The sequence below is a fragment of the Macaca thibetana genome, chromosome 19 (assembly GCF_024542745.1).
Source record: "Macaca thibetana thibetana isolate TM-01 chromosome 19, ASM2454274v1, whole genome shotgun sequence".
NCBI classification, from domain to species: Eukaryota; Metazoa; Chordata; class Mammalia; order Primates; family Cercopithecidae; genus Macaca; species Macaca thibetana.
In genome coordinates, this window is record NC_065596.1 from 32,818,033 (window position 1) to 32,833,380 (window position 15,348).

General features: G+C 43.4%; 1 protein-coding gene and 1 long non-coding RNA gene across 4 annotated transcripts in view; one reads left to right on the forward strand and one right to left on the reverse strand.

Moving 5' to 3' along the window:
• Positions 1–3,883, forward strand: part of LOC126943027 (zinc finger protein 610) — a 33,080-nt gene extending 29,197 nt beyond the window's left edge. For all 3 annotated transcript variants that reach the window (XM_050771315.1, XM_050771316.1, XM_050771317.1), the window contains one exon: positions 1,776–3,883. In XM_050771315.1, coding sequence (XP_050627272.1) covers positions 1,776–3,409 — 1,634 coding nt within the window. In that variant the 3' untranslated portion in view covers positions 3,410–3,883. The remainder of the gene's footprint in view (positions 1–1,775) is intronic.
• A 2,149-nt stretch (positions 3,884–6,032) lies between these two features.
• LOC126943078 (uncharacterized) lies at positions 6,033–15,336 on the reverse strand. The gene is made up of 3 exons (XR_007721690.1): positions 14,962–15,336; positions 12,305–12,361; positions 6,033–7,151 (listed from the first exon to the last, which is right to left on the reverse strand). It is a non-coding gene; the product is annotated as an uncharacterized LOC126943078 (long non-coding RNA).
• Positions 15,337–15,348: the final 12 nt, after the last annotated feature.

The following is a 15,348-nucleotide window of genomic DNA, read 5'->3' on the forward strand; positions in this document are numbered from 1 at the left end:
AAGAATTATGGGAGGCTGAGGCAGGTGGATCACCTGAGGTCATGCCTGGCTGATATGGCAAAACCCCATCTCTACTAAAAATACAAAAATACAAAAATGCATGCCTATAATCCCAGCTACTACTTGGGAGGCTGAGGTGGGAGAATTGCTTGAACTCGGGAGGTAGAGGTTGCAGTGAGCCGAGATCGCACCACTGCACTCCAGCCTGGGTGACAGAGCAAGACTCTGTCTCAAAAAACAAACAAAAACCATTAAAAGTCAAGTTACAAAAGAAAAGGGTAATAATAAATATCTCTATATTTGATTATTTACTGACCTTTAATGGTGAACTTTCTGTTTTCATTGAGGTTAAAGATACTATTTAGAGACCTTTTATTTTACATTGATGCATTCCCTTTAGCATTTCTTGTTGGGCAAGTCTAGAATACCAGTGCACTCCCTCAGCTCTTCATTTTCTAAGAACATCTACATTTCTTATTTTTGCAGGTGAATGTTACTAAATATAGTATTCTTGGTATTTTTGCCATTTTTTTCTTTAAATGTTTTCAACATATCCTCTCACTGCCTTCTAGCCTACAAAGTTTCTGTTGAAGAATATACATAATGTTATACAGTTTCCCTTTATATGGCAAGTCTTTTTTTGTCGCTACTATCAAGATTGTTTCTTTGTCTTTGACTTTTGATAATTTCTTTATAGTATGTCTCTGTGTGAATGTCCTCGGGTTAGTTTTAGTTAGCATGGTCAAGCTTCTTGAATTTGTATATTCATTTCTTTCCTTAGATTGAGGATGTTTGAACATTATTTCTACAATGGTGATTTCGAATCCTCTGTCTTCCTGTGAATCTCCAATAGTTTGTATATTGTTCCACCTGATAGTATCTCAAAAATGTACTTGGGTTGGTTTTCTTCATCATTTTTTCTTTTTGCTCTATGGAGCTGATTCTTTCGAATAATGTATCTTTCAGTTTGCTCATTGTTTTCTGTTCCTTTTGCAGTCTGCTGTTGAATCCCTTAGTGAATTATTCAGTTATCATATTTCAGCTCCAGAATTTCTGTTCTTTTGGTTTTAGTAGTTTCTCCTGTGATTGATATTCTTTTTCTTTTCATGTAATGTTTGCCAGATTTTATTTAGTTATCTATCTCTGTTATCTTTTTTAGCTCATTAAGCATCTTAAGGCAGTTGCTTTAAATACCCGTCAAGTAATTCAGAGGGCTGCCTATTTTTCGGCTTGTTTTGTGGAGATTGATTGATTGATCATAATTTTAGCCATATTTCCCTGTCCTTTTGTAGCCCTCATAATTTTTGGTTTAGGTTTGGTAAAGCCACCACTTCTCCCAGGTATTTTATATAAGAATTGTGCAGGAGGATACCTTTACTAATTAGGCTGCTATAAAGGGTGTAGGAACAGTTACTCCTTTTCTGGGGATGTATTTTTTTCTGGCTTACTAATGACTATACAGCTGATCTAAAAGTTCTGATTTTCTGTAAGAGGCTCATCCCTGCTTTTTCTCAGAAGCTTTCAATTTCTGTTGTATTTCTCTGCTCATAATCTCTCTCAAACTCACCCATAATCCACCTGACTCTTGCAGGTTCCCCACTGCTCTAATGCATCCCTCCATCCCTTTTGTTTTCTGTACTGCCAGCATGCTACACACAGTATGCTCATATTCCTTCCAGTGTCTGAGTCAGGTGAGGCAGAATCTGGGCTCTCTGTCAGACACTGAACATGCCATTGTCATGGGTTGAAGTTCCACTTTTTTCTTTCTTTTTTAGAGAGCAGCTCAAACTTGGGAAGCAATACAGAAAACAAATCTCTTAAAAATCAACTTGGATTAACCTTTCAATTACATCTGAGTGAACTGCAGGTATTTCAAGCTGAAAGGAATATTTCTGGATGTAAACCTATCCAAAAACCTAACAACAATTCCTTAGTTTCACCACTTCAAAAAATTTATTCTACTGTCAAATCCCACATTTTAAATAAATATAGAAATGATTTTGATGATTCTCCATTTCTCCCACAAGAACAAAAAGCACAATTTAGGGGAAAACCTTGTGAATGTAATGAGCACAGCAAAGTCTTTAGTGTGTCTTCAAGCCTTGCTAACCATCAAGTAATCCACACTGCAGATAACCCTTACAAATGTAATGAATGTGACAAGGTCTTTAGTAACAGTTCAAACCTTGTACAACATCAAAGAATTCATACTGGTGAGAAGCCTTACAAGTGTCATGAATGTGGCAAGCTCTTCAATCGAATTTCACTCCTTGCACGACATCAGAGAATCCATACTGGAGAGAAACCTTACAAATGTAATGAGTGTGGCAAAGTCTTCACTCAAAATTCTCACCTTGCAAATCATCACAGAATCCATACTGGAGAGAAACCTTACAAATGTAATGAGTGTGGCAAGGTCTTCAATAGAAATGCACACCTTGCACGACATCAGAAAATTCATAGTGGAGAGAAACCTTACAAATGTAAGGAATGTGGCAAAGCATTTTCAGGGGGTTCAGGCCTTACTGCTCATCTTGTAATTCACACTGGAGAGAAACTTTACAAATGTAGTAAATGTGGCAAGGTCTTCAATCGAAATGCACACCTTACCAGACATCAAAGAATCCATACTGGAGAGAAACCTTATGAGTGTAAAGAATGTGGTAAAGTCTTCAGGCACAAGTTTTGTCTAACCAATCATCATAGAACACACACAGGAGAGCAGCCTTACAAATGTAATGAATGTGGCAAAGTCTTCAGTTACAATTCACACCTTGCACAACATCAGAGAATACATACTGGAGAGAAACCTTACAAATGCAGTGACTGTGGCAAGGTATTTAGTCGACTTTCATGCCTTACACGACATCAAAGAGTTCATACTGGAGAGAAACCTTACAAATGTAATGAATGTGGCAAAGCATTTAGAGACTGTTCAGGCCTTACTGCCCATCTACTAATTCATACTGGAGAGAAACCTTACAAATGTAAAGAATGTGCCAAGGTCTTCAGGCATAGATTATCCCTAAGCAATCATCAGAGATTTCATACTGGAGAGAAACCTTACAGATGTAATGAATGTGGCAAGGACTTCACTCGAAATTCAAACCTTGCAAATCATCACAGAATCCATACTGGAGAGAAACCTTACAAATGTAGTGAATGTGGCAAAGTCTTTGGTCACAATTCACACCTTGCACGACACCGGCAAATTCATACTGGAGAGAAGCCTTACAAATGCAATGAATGTGGCAAGGTCTTCAGCCACAAGTTATACCTAACAAAACATGAGAGAATTCATACTAGAGAGAAACTCTACAGATGTCATGAATGCGGTAAGGACTTCACTCGAAATTCAAACCTTGCAGATCATCACAGAATCCATACTGGAGAGAAGCCGTACAGATGAAATGTGTGTGGTAAGATCTTTAGTAATAATTGACACCTTGCACAGCATGAGAGAATTCATTCATGAGAGAGTTCTTACAAACTGAGTATGGCAAACTCTTCATCCTGAGATCTAGCATTAATCAACATCAGAGATTCCATACTAAAGAGAAATCACAGCAATGTATGTGACACAGGTCACTTGAGGCCTGCCAAATGACTAGATATCAAAATATACATTTTGGATGAAACCACACAGATGGATTGTGTGTGCTGAGGCTATTATTCAAGGACCATTACTATGGAACATAAGATTTACACAAGCGGTAACTCAGGCTCTAGTTCTCCAATATTTATGATATTGCATGCTGCAGAAAAATCACAGCTCCAAATATGTTGAATCTCATGATGTGATGTATGTCAAAGGTCCAAGGGCATGTGGAAATGGTCAGTTATATTCAGGCAATTAAAAAACATAATCATATGGGGTTTTTTGGGAAGGCTACTTTACATTTTATGACTTTCATCCCCAACTTTGAAATCACTTCATGTGATTTCTTGACAGACCTTTCACTGTGGTCTCTTGAAAAGAATCAGTAGGATGCCGGGCGCGGTGGCTCATGCCTGTAATCCCAGTACTTTGGGAGGCTGAGGCAGGCGGATCATGAGGTTAGGAGATCGAGACTATCCTGGCTAACACAGTGAAACCCTGTCCCTACTAAAAACACAGAAAATTAGCCGGGCGTGGTGGCAGACACCTGTAGTCCCAGCTACTCGGGAGGGTGAGGCAAGAGAATGGCATGAACCCGGGAGGTGGAGCTTGTAATGAGCTGAGATTGCGCCACTGCACTCCAGCCTGGGTGATAGAGTGAGACTCGGTCTCAAAAAAAAAAAAAAAAAAGAATCAGTAGGATGACAGGGATGACTTCATTAGCTGAAAATCGTTTCTGTCAGTTTCCCGAGGAAGAAGGACACTGTGTTTTCAGATTATTGTCTGATTTAGAGAGCATGGAGGTGGGGAGGAATCATATAAAACTATGATGGCAGTCATCATACTGTTGCTGAGCACATTTTTCCTGACAGAAGGGCACAGTGCTTCTGTGCTCTACCAACTAGCCATGAAATACAGCGTATCTGTAGAAACAATGCAAGGGAGATGGTGGCCACATGAATTGCATAGCAATCACTGTTTAGGCAAGAATGATTAAAAAGTAGTCATTTTTGGCTGGGTGCGGTGGCTCACACCTATAATCCCAGCACTTCGGGATACTGAGGTGGGTGGATCACTTGAGGTCAGGAGTTTGAGACCAGCCTGGCCAACATCGCCAAACCCCATCTCTACTAAAAATACAAAAGTTAGCTGAGTGTGGTGGCAGATTATTGTAATCGTAGCTACTCTGGAGGCTGAGGCAGGAGAATCGCTTGAACCTGGGAGGCAGAGGTTGCAGTAAGCCAAGATCGCACCATTGCACTCCAGCTTGGGTGACAAGAGCAAAACTCTGTCTCAAAAAAAAAAAAAAAAAAAAACCGGGGTCATTTTTGAAATAGAAGAGAGAAGAGTTAGAGAATTTAAACTACCAGTATGCCATGTTCTTGAGTAGCATTTACATTTAACTGTTGGCATAATTTCCAACTGTTTGATTTAGAATGTACATAGTTCTCATGTTTTAATTAATAAAATTAAAATCTTCCTAAGTATGAATCACATCATTTTTACCAACTGTTTTATTCCCCCTTAGGAGAATATACTGCACAATAATGCACCATTAATAGTAAATACTCTGCAGTTTGGTTTTTTTGGTCTTCACACCGAGCTATGTAGCAGTGATATGTGTCTAACTACTCTAGTATAAAATAGGCATTTAAAAAAATGCACCATTAGAATTTTAAGGTTGACGCATCCAGAACAGTTTTGTGTATGTGTGAAATGAAACAACATATGCATACACTTGTGAGTGCATAACCTTGGGTAAGTATAATTTAGACTAATCATACTTAATACTTGAGTTGTTCTCTCTGTGCTTTGGCAAAGAATGCTTATATGGGTACATATAATCCATAACAGTGCCACTTCAGCCTCATACACCCTCAAAAGTCCATCAAACATTTCACTGTTCATTATATTTCTGTGTGCCTAAGTGTGCCAAAGAAGACTCATGGCATGCACCTTAATTTTTATAACACGAAAATACAAATATATGACAAATACTATTAAATGAAGGTATTGAATAAGAGTGAAATTACTGTACCACAATGTCTTTTTTTTTTTTTTTTTTTTTTTTGAGACGGAGTCTCGCTCTGTCGCCCAGGCTGGAGTGCAGTGGCCGGATCTCAGCTCACTGCAAGCTCCGCCTCCCGGGTTCACGCCATTCTCCTGCCTCAGCCTCCGGAGTAGCTGGGACTACAGGCGCCCGCCACCTCGCCCGGCTAGTTTTTTGTATTTTTTAGTAGAGACGGGGTTTCACCGGGTTAGCCAGGATGGTCTCGATCTCCTGACCTTGTGATCCGCCCATCTCGGCCTCCCAAAGTGCTGGGATTACAGGCTTGAGCCACCGCGCCTGGCCTTTTTTTTTCCTAGTAGTCCTTGGTGACATAAGTGGAAAAATATTAATATTCATAAATTTTTTTCTTTTTTTTGAGACTGAGTCTCTGTCGCCCAGGCTAGAGTGCAGTGACGCGATCTCGGCTCACTGCAAGCTCTGCCCCTGGGTTCATGCCATTCTCCTCAGCCTCCTGAGTAGATGGAACTACAGGTGCCTGTCACCTCACCTAGCTATTTTTTTGTATTTTTAGTAGAGACGCGGTTTCACTGTGTTAGCCAGGATGGTCTCGATCTCCTGACCTCGTGATCCACCTGCCTCGGCCTCCCGAAGTGCTGGGATTATAGCCTTGAGCCACCGCGCCCAGCTAATTTTTGTATTTTTAATAGAGACGGGGTTTCACCATGTTGGCGAGGGTGGTCTTGATCTCTTCACCTTGTGATCCGCCCACCTCAGCCTCCCAAAGTACTGGGATTATAGGTGTGAGCCACCATGCCTGGTTGATAATTTGAACTTTTGACTGCTCTACTGGAATTTGTTTGAAGTCCACCTAAAGTTTGGTTTAGATATTGAGAATGGTGATGCCATAGACTGACATGGTCTGTGAATGTTTACTACATAATGAGGCTTTCTGGGAAAAGCAGGATGGACTTCCCCAGCTGGTCCAAATTGGAGAACAGGGATAGGTGAGTAGCCTGGGATATTGTATTAGTCTGTTCTCATGCTGCTAATACAGACATACCCAAGACTGTGTAATTTATAAAGAAAAAGGGGTTTAATGGACTAGCAGTTCCACAGGGTTAGAGATACCTCACAATCATGGCGGAGGGTGAAGGAGGAGCATACGCATGTTTTACATGGTGGCGGGCAAGAGAGAGCCTATGTAGGGAAACTGCCCTTTACAAAACCATAAGATCTCATGACATTTATTCACTATCATGAGAACAGTATGGGAAAATCCCACCCCCATGATTCACGTACCTCCCACTTGGTCCCTCCCACAACATGTGGGGATTATGGGAGCTATAATTCAAGATGGGATTTGGTGGGGACACAGCCAAACCGTATCATTTTGCCCCTGGTCCCTCCCAAATCTCACGTCCTTACATTTCAAAACCAATCATGCCTTCCCAGCAGTCTCCCAAAGTCTTATTTCAGCATTAACTCAAAAGTCCACAGTCCAAAGTTTCATCTGAGACAAGCAAGTCTCTTCTGCTTATGAGCCTGTAAAATCAAAAGCAAGTTAGTTATTTCCTAGGTACAATGGAGGTACAGGCATTGGATAAATAACACCCATTCCAAATGGGAGAAATTGGCCAAAACAGGTCACAGGCCCCATGCAAGTCTGAAATCCAGCAGGGCAGTCAAATCTTGAAGCTCTGAAATGATCTCTTTTGACTCCATGTCTCACATCCAGGTCACACTGATGCAAGAGGTGGGTTCCCATGGTCTTGGACACCTCTGCACCTGTGACTTTGCAGGGTACAGCTGCTCTCCTGGCTGTTTTCACAGGCTGGTGTTGAATGTCTGCTACTTTTCCAGGTACACGCTCCAAGCTGTCGGTCAATGTACCATTCTGGGATCTGGAGGAGGGTGGCCCTTTTCTCACAGCTTCACTAGTTAGTGCCCCAGTGAGTATTCTGTGTGGGGGCTCCAACCCCACATTTTACTTCTGCACTGCTCTAGCAGAGGTTCTCCATGAGGGCTCTGCCCCTGCAGCACACCTCTGCTCCAGTTCCCAATAAAGTTCCTCATCTCCATCTGAGACCACCTTCAGCCTGGACTTTTTGGTCGGAACCATTCAACACCATTCTCTAGGAGGCTCCAAACTTTCCCACATCTTCCTGTCTTCTTTTGAGCCCTCCAAACTGTTGCAGCCTTTGCCGGTTACCCAGTTCCAAATTTGCTTCCGCATTTTGAGGTATCCTTATAGCAGCACCCCACTCTACCATTACCAATTTACTGTATTAGTCTGTTCTCATGCTGCTAATAAAGAAATACCCAAGACTGGGTAATTTATGAAGACAAAGAGGTTTAATGGACTCAATGCCACAAGGTCGTGTCCTCTGAGCTTCTGCCACAGGGCCATGTAGACAGCTCTTATCGTGGAGTTTTCCTGCCTCAAATCCTTCAGTGTCCCCTACACTCGCCTGCAGCTTTTCTAAGGTCCTCACGGCAAGGTTGATTCCAGCCCTGGGTGCTTCCCAGCCGCTCCCTCATCGGCCCCTGGAGAGCAGGGACGCAGCCCCAGTCCCAGGGAGGCCGCGAACTCTTCCTGGTCCTGGGATCCTGCAGACCCCGCCCTCTCCTGACTTTCTCCTGCCTTTTTCCTCCTTGATTGGGGGCCCTTCTGCTCCCCAGGTCTCCCCTTTCCGGCCACCGCTTCTCCTGATTTCGAGTGTGGGGACGTGACTTCTATCTCAGGACATTAAGGTTTCTCTCATCCCAAATTCCATCCCACAGAAAAGGTGCTCTTGAGGTGGGGATCTGACTCTAATCCCTTCCCTGTGAATGTGTGGAGGAGAGGAAATAGACAAAATGGTGAGATGGGAAAGAAGAATGAAGGAGACCCATAAACAGATGGCAGTCGGGCGCGATGGCTCATGCCTGTAATCTCAGCACTTTGGGAAGCTGAGGCGGGCAGATTACCTGAGGTCGGGAGTTCAAGACCTGCCTGACCAACATTGAGAAACCCCGTCTCTATAAAAAATACAAAATTAGCCGGGTGTGGTGGCACATGCCTGTAATCCCAGCTACTCTGGAGGCTGAGACAGGAGAATTGCTTGTACCCGGGAGGCGGAGGTTGTGGTGATCCAAGATCGCACCATTGCACTCCAGCCTGGGCGACAAGAGCAAAGCTCCATCTCAAACAAACAAAAACCAGAAAACAGATGGCAAAGTAGATGGTGGATGAAGGATTTGCAGAGACAGTGAATGAAGATGCTGAGAAAGGAGCAGAGGGAGAAAAGCAACTAGAGAAATTTAGAGAAAAACTGGGTTTCTAGAGAGATAGAGTTCTGCAAGATAGGGAGAGGGGCAGAAAGGAGGAGGCTCCTCCCAGATGCGAGACTTGGGGAGAGAAGGAGGGATTTGGAGCCAGGGCAGACAGAGCAGCATGGTGCTGGGACAGCAAGAGGGGGCAGCCAGTGAGGAAAGCAGAGGGAGAACCACAGCCGGGGAGACCTGGGATCTGGGGGTGCCAGAGAGTGGGGATGGGGGGTGTAGCAGGGAAGAGGGAATTTAACAGGGGAACCTAAGCGGCAGCAAGAGACGGGGGAAGAAAGAGGCAGAAATATATGAAGATTGGAGACAAAGATTGGGCAGAAAGAAGAATAAGAGGTGAAAGAAGTGAGAAAGGAGCAGAACAAGTGGAAGAGAAGGATAGAGGGAAGAGCGGGAGAAGGAAGAAGGGCTTGAAATGAGCAGAATCCTAGGGGAAAAATAAAGAGAAAAACAAGAGCTAGGAAAAGAAGGTGAGAATGAGACGTAGGTAGAGAATGAGGGAGGGAAACACAGTAATAAGGAAACGGGGCACGCTCAGTCCAGATGAATGATGAATTGATTGGATATTATGATTAATTTCTTTATAATAAACATAAAATTTGTTTAAAATATACAGACGAAGATGAGAATTGGAAAACTGTCTATAAGGCATGTGCAATTCATCATTCTTGGTATCAGAGGTTAGCTTCCACTTGCTGTCCTTATTCTGCCAGAGGGCAGTGACTTGACTCATTCAGGTGTGGGTGACTATCTTCACTTCTCTTGGGATGGGGTAGGCTGTGGGCGAGTGTATAAGATAGGAGGAAAAACCAAAGTGTTTTTTCTACTCGCACAATCAACACAATAGTGAACACTCAACACAAAATGCCTCATCTCTGGTCATCAAAATGTGTGAGCATTACTTCCCACCAACAAGGAATTTTTCATCAGATAAAAACTGGGTGTTCTGTAATTGAACTCAATTTGACACCATTTATAGGGAGTTAGCATTAGATCTCACAGGAGGCTGAGGGGCTCAGTTGCACAAAACTGCCCCCAGAATTTGCTAGAGAGATTTACACAACTCGGAGAAACAGTTTACTTAGGTGTACCTTTTGTTATAAAGGATATTACACAGGATACAGATGAACAGCCAGACGGAAGAGCGTTCCTAATAAATTAATGGAAACAAGTATGTTTTGGAAACCATGGATTTTCTTTCTTTCTTTTTTTTACTTAGATGGAGCCTCGCTCTGTCACCCAAGCTGGAGTGCAGTGGTGCTATCTCGGCTCACTGCAACCTCTACCTCCTGGGTTCAAGTGATTCTTCTGCCTCAGACTCCCAAGTAGCTGGGATTACAGGCGTCTGCCACCATGCCTGGCTAATTTTTATATTTTTAGTAGAGACAGGGTATTGCCATGTTGGCCAGGCTGGTCTTGAACTCCTGACCTCAAGTGATCTGCCTGCCTCGGCCTCCCAAAGTGCTGGGATTACAGGCGTGGGCCACTGACCCAGCCCAGGGCTTGAGTTTTAAAGGTGTCACAGTACACCTTGGTTCTCTTTTTTTTATAAACAGGAATTTGTCTTCCTGACCTGAGTATTATCTCTATGTGAGAACAAAGGAGAGAGCGCTGGACTCTGCAGAGTGAAGGGAAAATAGCAAAAAATCCAGATGGGAGGGAACGGATCAAAGGTGTGAACACAGGTAAGAGCTCAGATGGGCAGAGTAGAAGCTGCATGATTTTTTTTTTTTTTTTTTTTTTTTTTTTTTTTTTTTTTGAGACAGGGTCTTGCTCTGTTAGCCAGGTTGGAGTGCAGTGGCAATCATAGCTCACTGCAGCCTGGAACTCTTGGACTCAAGTCATCCTCCTTCCTCTGCCTCCCAAACTGGTGAGATTACAGGTGTGAGCCATTGCACCCTGCAAAGCCACACTAATAAATAGTGCTTGGGAAACTCTGCAACTGGGAGAATTCTGTGGAAAACCAATAGTATAAATCCTGTTTTTTTTTTTGTGTGTGTGTGTGTGTGTGTGTTTTTTCTGAGACAGTCTCACTCTGTTGCCCAGGCTGGAGTGCTGTCACACAATCTTGGCTCACTGCAACCTCTGCCTCACAGGTTCAAGCTAGTGTCCTGCCTCAGCCTCCTGAGTAGCTGGGATTACTGGTGCCTGCCACCATCCTTGGCTAATTTTTGTATTTTGAGTAGAGATGGGGTTTCACCAAGTTGGCCAGGCTGGTCTTGAACTCCTGTCCTCAGTTGATCCGCCTGCCTCAGCCTCCCAAAGTGCTGGGATTACAGGTGTGAGCCACCGTGCCTGGCCTAAATCCTGTTCGTTTTGAATGGAAATTTTCTTTTTTTTTTTTTTCTGGGACAGGTTCTTGCTCCGAGACAATGGCAAGTACAAACTAGGTTTACTGTAAATATGAGAAAGGGAAAAAATGCTTTTACTGTATTAGAAGACTTGAAATCGCATGAAGGGATTCCAGTCTTTTGTTGTTGTTGTTTTAGCTATTTTAAGTGTTTGGTTTTGTCTTTCTACATAACTGCTAACCTTGTTAGTATCTGCAGAATGCCTTAATTAGGAAAGCTATTAACCCTATATGTCAGGTTTGTGTAATTTCATATTGTTTCATATGGAGTCTTCGAATAAATGTATATGGTATATGTCTCTATATGCTGTCTTTGACTTCTTTCATCAGCATTTGGTAGTTGTAACATAACAGTTCTATGAATGTTTGACATGTATTTCTTTGACCTTTTTTTTAATGGAGCAATCATACATAGTATTTTATTTTTAATATCAGGTTTCATGTGTAAATTCCTAGTGTATAGAAATATACAAGATGATTATTATTATTATGAGACAGGATCTTACTCTGTCATCCAGGCTGGAGTGCAATGGAGCAGTTTCAGCTACTGCAACCTCTATCCTGCAGGCTTAAGTCATCCTCCCACCTCAGCTTCCCGAGTAGCTGGCACTGCAGGCATGGGCCACCATGGCCTGTTAAATTTTTGGGTTTTATAGTGGGTTTCACCATGTTACCCAGCTGGTCTCAAACTCCTGAGCTCGAGTGATGTGCCCACCTTGGCCTCCCAAAGTGCTGGGATTACAGGCATAAGCCACCATGCCTGGCTGATGAAATATACGATATTTTTGTAGGTTGATCTTATACTTTGCTACCTTTACATTTTTCTTGTTCTAGAGATTTTTGTAGATTTTTTTTTGGAATTTTCTACATAAAATCATTTCATCAGTTTCCTATTGCTATACACAGCGCTTGGCTTAAAACAACAAAAATTTATTATTTTGCAATTCTGTAAGTCACATATCTAATATGGGTCCACAGTTCTGTGACTCTTCATGAATCTCCAGGGGAGAATTTGTTTCCTTACCTTTTGTAGGTTCCAGAGGCCACTTACATCCTTTGACTCATGGTCCACTTCCTCCATCTTTAAAGGCGAGAAAAAAATCTCTTTATCCCTCTATTTTCAACACGTCACCACTGTCTCTGTCCCTTGGTGTCCACCTGCACCCTTCTGATATTGAACCTTGTGATTCTATCCCTTTGACCATATAATTCAGGATAATGTCTTATCTAAACATTCTTAACTAGACCACATTTGCAAACTCCCTTTTGACATGTCCAGTAACACATGTTACAGGGATGAAGATACCTTCCTTTGGGGAAGGTATTAGCCTGCACAACCATCGTATTTTCTGTTGGTACACTATTGTTTTTTCTCCTGTCCTCAGGCCACCCTCCTTCCCCAGCCTCCCAAAGCACTGTGATTACAGGCCTCAGACACCACATCCAGCCTGTCACTTTTATTTCATTTTCCTTTATTTCACTGGCTGGAACCTTTGATATTGTGTGGAACAGTAGTGATGAGAGGAGACATCCTTGCCATCATCCCAACCTCTGGGGGAAACTATGCTTTCCCCAGTATGTATGATGATTCTGTAAGGGTTGGTAGGTGATCTTGAGTTGAGGAAGTTTCCCATGATACTGTTTTCCATACTGACTGCAGTATTTCAGATTCCCACAACATGTACCAAGATAGTTTCTCCACATCCTTGCTTGTGAAGCAGGTTCACTGCACACTGGTTGCCAATGTGTCTGAGTTGAGTGAGAGAGAATCTCACGCAAACACAGTAAGTTACATGAAGTGGATTTGTTACATACAGATCAGCAGATGCCTAGGATTCATGTGTTCTGCTCCCCAAGGCTCAGGAAAAACACCCAGTGCAGATGCAGTCTCTCTCTGTGTGTTCAACTTGCATCACAACTTGCATCACAGTTGCGGGAGGCTGGAAGGCAGCCCATCCTGGGTTTCATGCTCCAGGGATGCATGGCACATTGGCCTAAAGCAACAAAGGGCATCCTGTTCTGGGGATCTGGAACACATCCTGTCCTTTTCTCACCGCTCCCTTCCTCTCAGGATGTTGCTTTTCCAGCACATTCTATATTCATTCTTGGGAACTACAAGTGAGAAGTCAGATGCAACTGGGCCAATTCAACCCCACTTGAATGCTGTCCTGCAGTCTCTCCGCCAATCCAGTTACCCTTTTATTTTTATATTTTTTGAGACAGCGTCTCGCTCTGTCTCCCAGGCTGGAGTGCAGTGATGCAATCTTGGCTTACTGCACCTCCACCTCCTGGATTCAAGCAATTCTTGTGTCTCAGCCTCTCGAGTAGCTGGGACTACAGGCATGTGCCACCATCCCTGGCTAATATATATATATATATACATATTTCGTATTTTTAGTAGAGATGCGGTTTCACCATGTCGGCCAGGCTGGTCTCTAACTCCCGACCTCAGGTGATCTGCCTGCCTCGGCCTCCCAAAGTGTTGGGATTACAGGCATGAGCCACCACGCCTGGCCCAGATATCCCCTTTAATAAAGCTAGTCCACTGACCTCCCTGGATCTGGAGGTAGAGGCTGGTCTCAGGAGATTGAAGTAATACCTTGACTGGCAGAATCTCAGGGCAACATCTTTGAGGTACAGCCAGTTGCATTTCACTAGGCTCAAGAGGATTGCTGCCTCCAGCAGGATAACCAGGCCTGCCTGGAGCAGTGCCATAGTCCAGGATCCCAGTGACTGAGGTGAGAAGTTGGTACTCAGATCAAAGAAAAGTTCTTCAGGTGACCCCACTGTCTGCAGCCAGTGGGCCTGCTTGTGGGTCTTAGGTATTTGCGTTTCAAAAATAACCTGAGGTCCTGATGTGGGGTCCTTATCTCCCATGCAAGGTGACTCATGCCTATAATCCCAGCCCTTCGGGAGGAGCAGATGGGAAGATTGCTTGAGGCTAGAAGCTGGAGACCAGCCTGGGCAACAAAGCCAGACTACATCTCTATTAAAAACAAACACAGAAAATTAGCACAGTGGAGAGGCACAGGCCTTTACTTCCAGCTACTTGCCAGGCTGAAATGGGAGGTGCCCAGGACCCCAGGAAGTCAAGGTTGCAGTGAGCTATGATTGTGCCACTGCTTTCCAGCCTGGGTGGCAGAGACCCTGTCTTAACATTTTAAAAAGCATTAAAAAAACTAAGTTGGGCCGGCCATGGTGGCTACTCTGGAGGCTGGGGCAGGGGAATCACTTGAACCGAGGAGGCAAAGGTTACAGTGAGCTGAGTGCGTGCCACTGTACTGCAGCCTGGGCGACAGAGGGAAACTCTGTCTCAACAACAACAAAAACTTAGTTGTTTATGACTATTTTTAAAAGTTATTGTTTCTTTTTTTTTTTTTTTAAAGAAACAGTTGGTAACTTCTCTTTACACAGGCCTTAGTCCTCCATGCCCAACATGATGTCCCAAGGAAAGTCTCTGGAATTGAGCACAGGGTTGACCTTCACCTTCTAGAGTGAATGGGGAAGATAAATGAAAAGTATATATCTTCTGTGGGACATTGGCATGAAATAGAACATTCTACCCTGGCAGGGTTTTGCATTTCACATTTTAGCTTGCATCCCCTTCACAGACAATTCCAAAGTGTGTTAATTCAATTCCTAAAGCTTCCCTTCCCTTCCTCCCTTCCCTTTCCTCCTTACTTTTCTTTCTTGTCCATTTATTTTCGTTTTTTCTCTCTTTCTTTCTTGGTTTTCTCTTTTTCAACTTCTCTGTTTTCTCTTTATCTCTCTTTACTCTCTCTCTTCTCTCTCTTTCTGCTTCCAGGGTAGGTGGGACTTGAAATTCATTTTAATAGAAGGAATTTGCGTGGATATAATCAACAACCGATTTTGCTCTGCGCAGGCAAGATCCGTTTTCAGATCTCTAAGCGGATCTTGCCTCCAAAACCCTGAAAACAAGCGCGGCCAGTCAGGCAAACAGAAGCGCAGGCCCCGCCCAGGCCTTGTCCCGGTCCGCAGTGGTCCCAGCCAGTCCGGCCTCTAGGATGCGCGCGCAATTTCCCGCAAATCCGGAAGCGGACCTTTGGG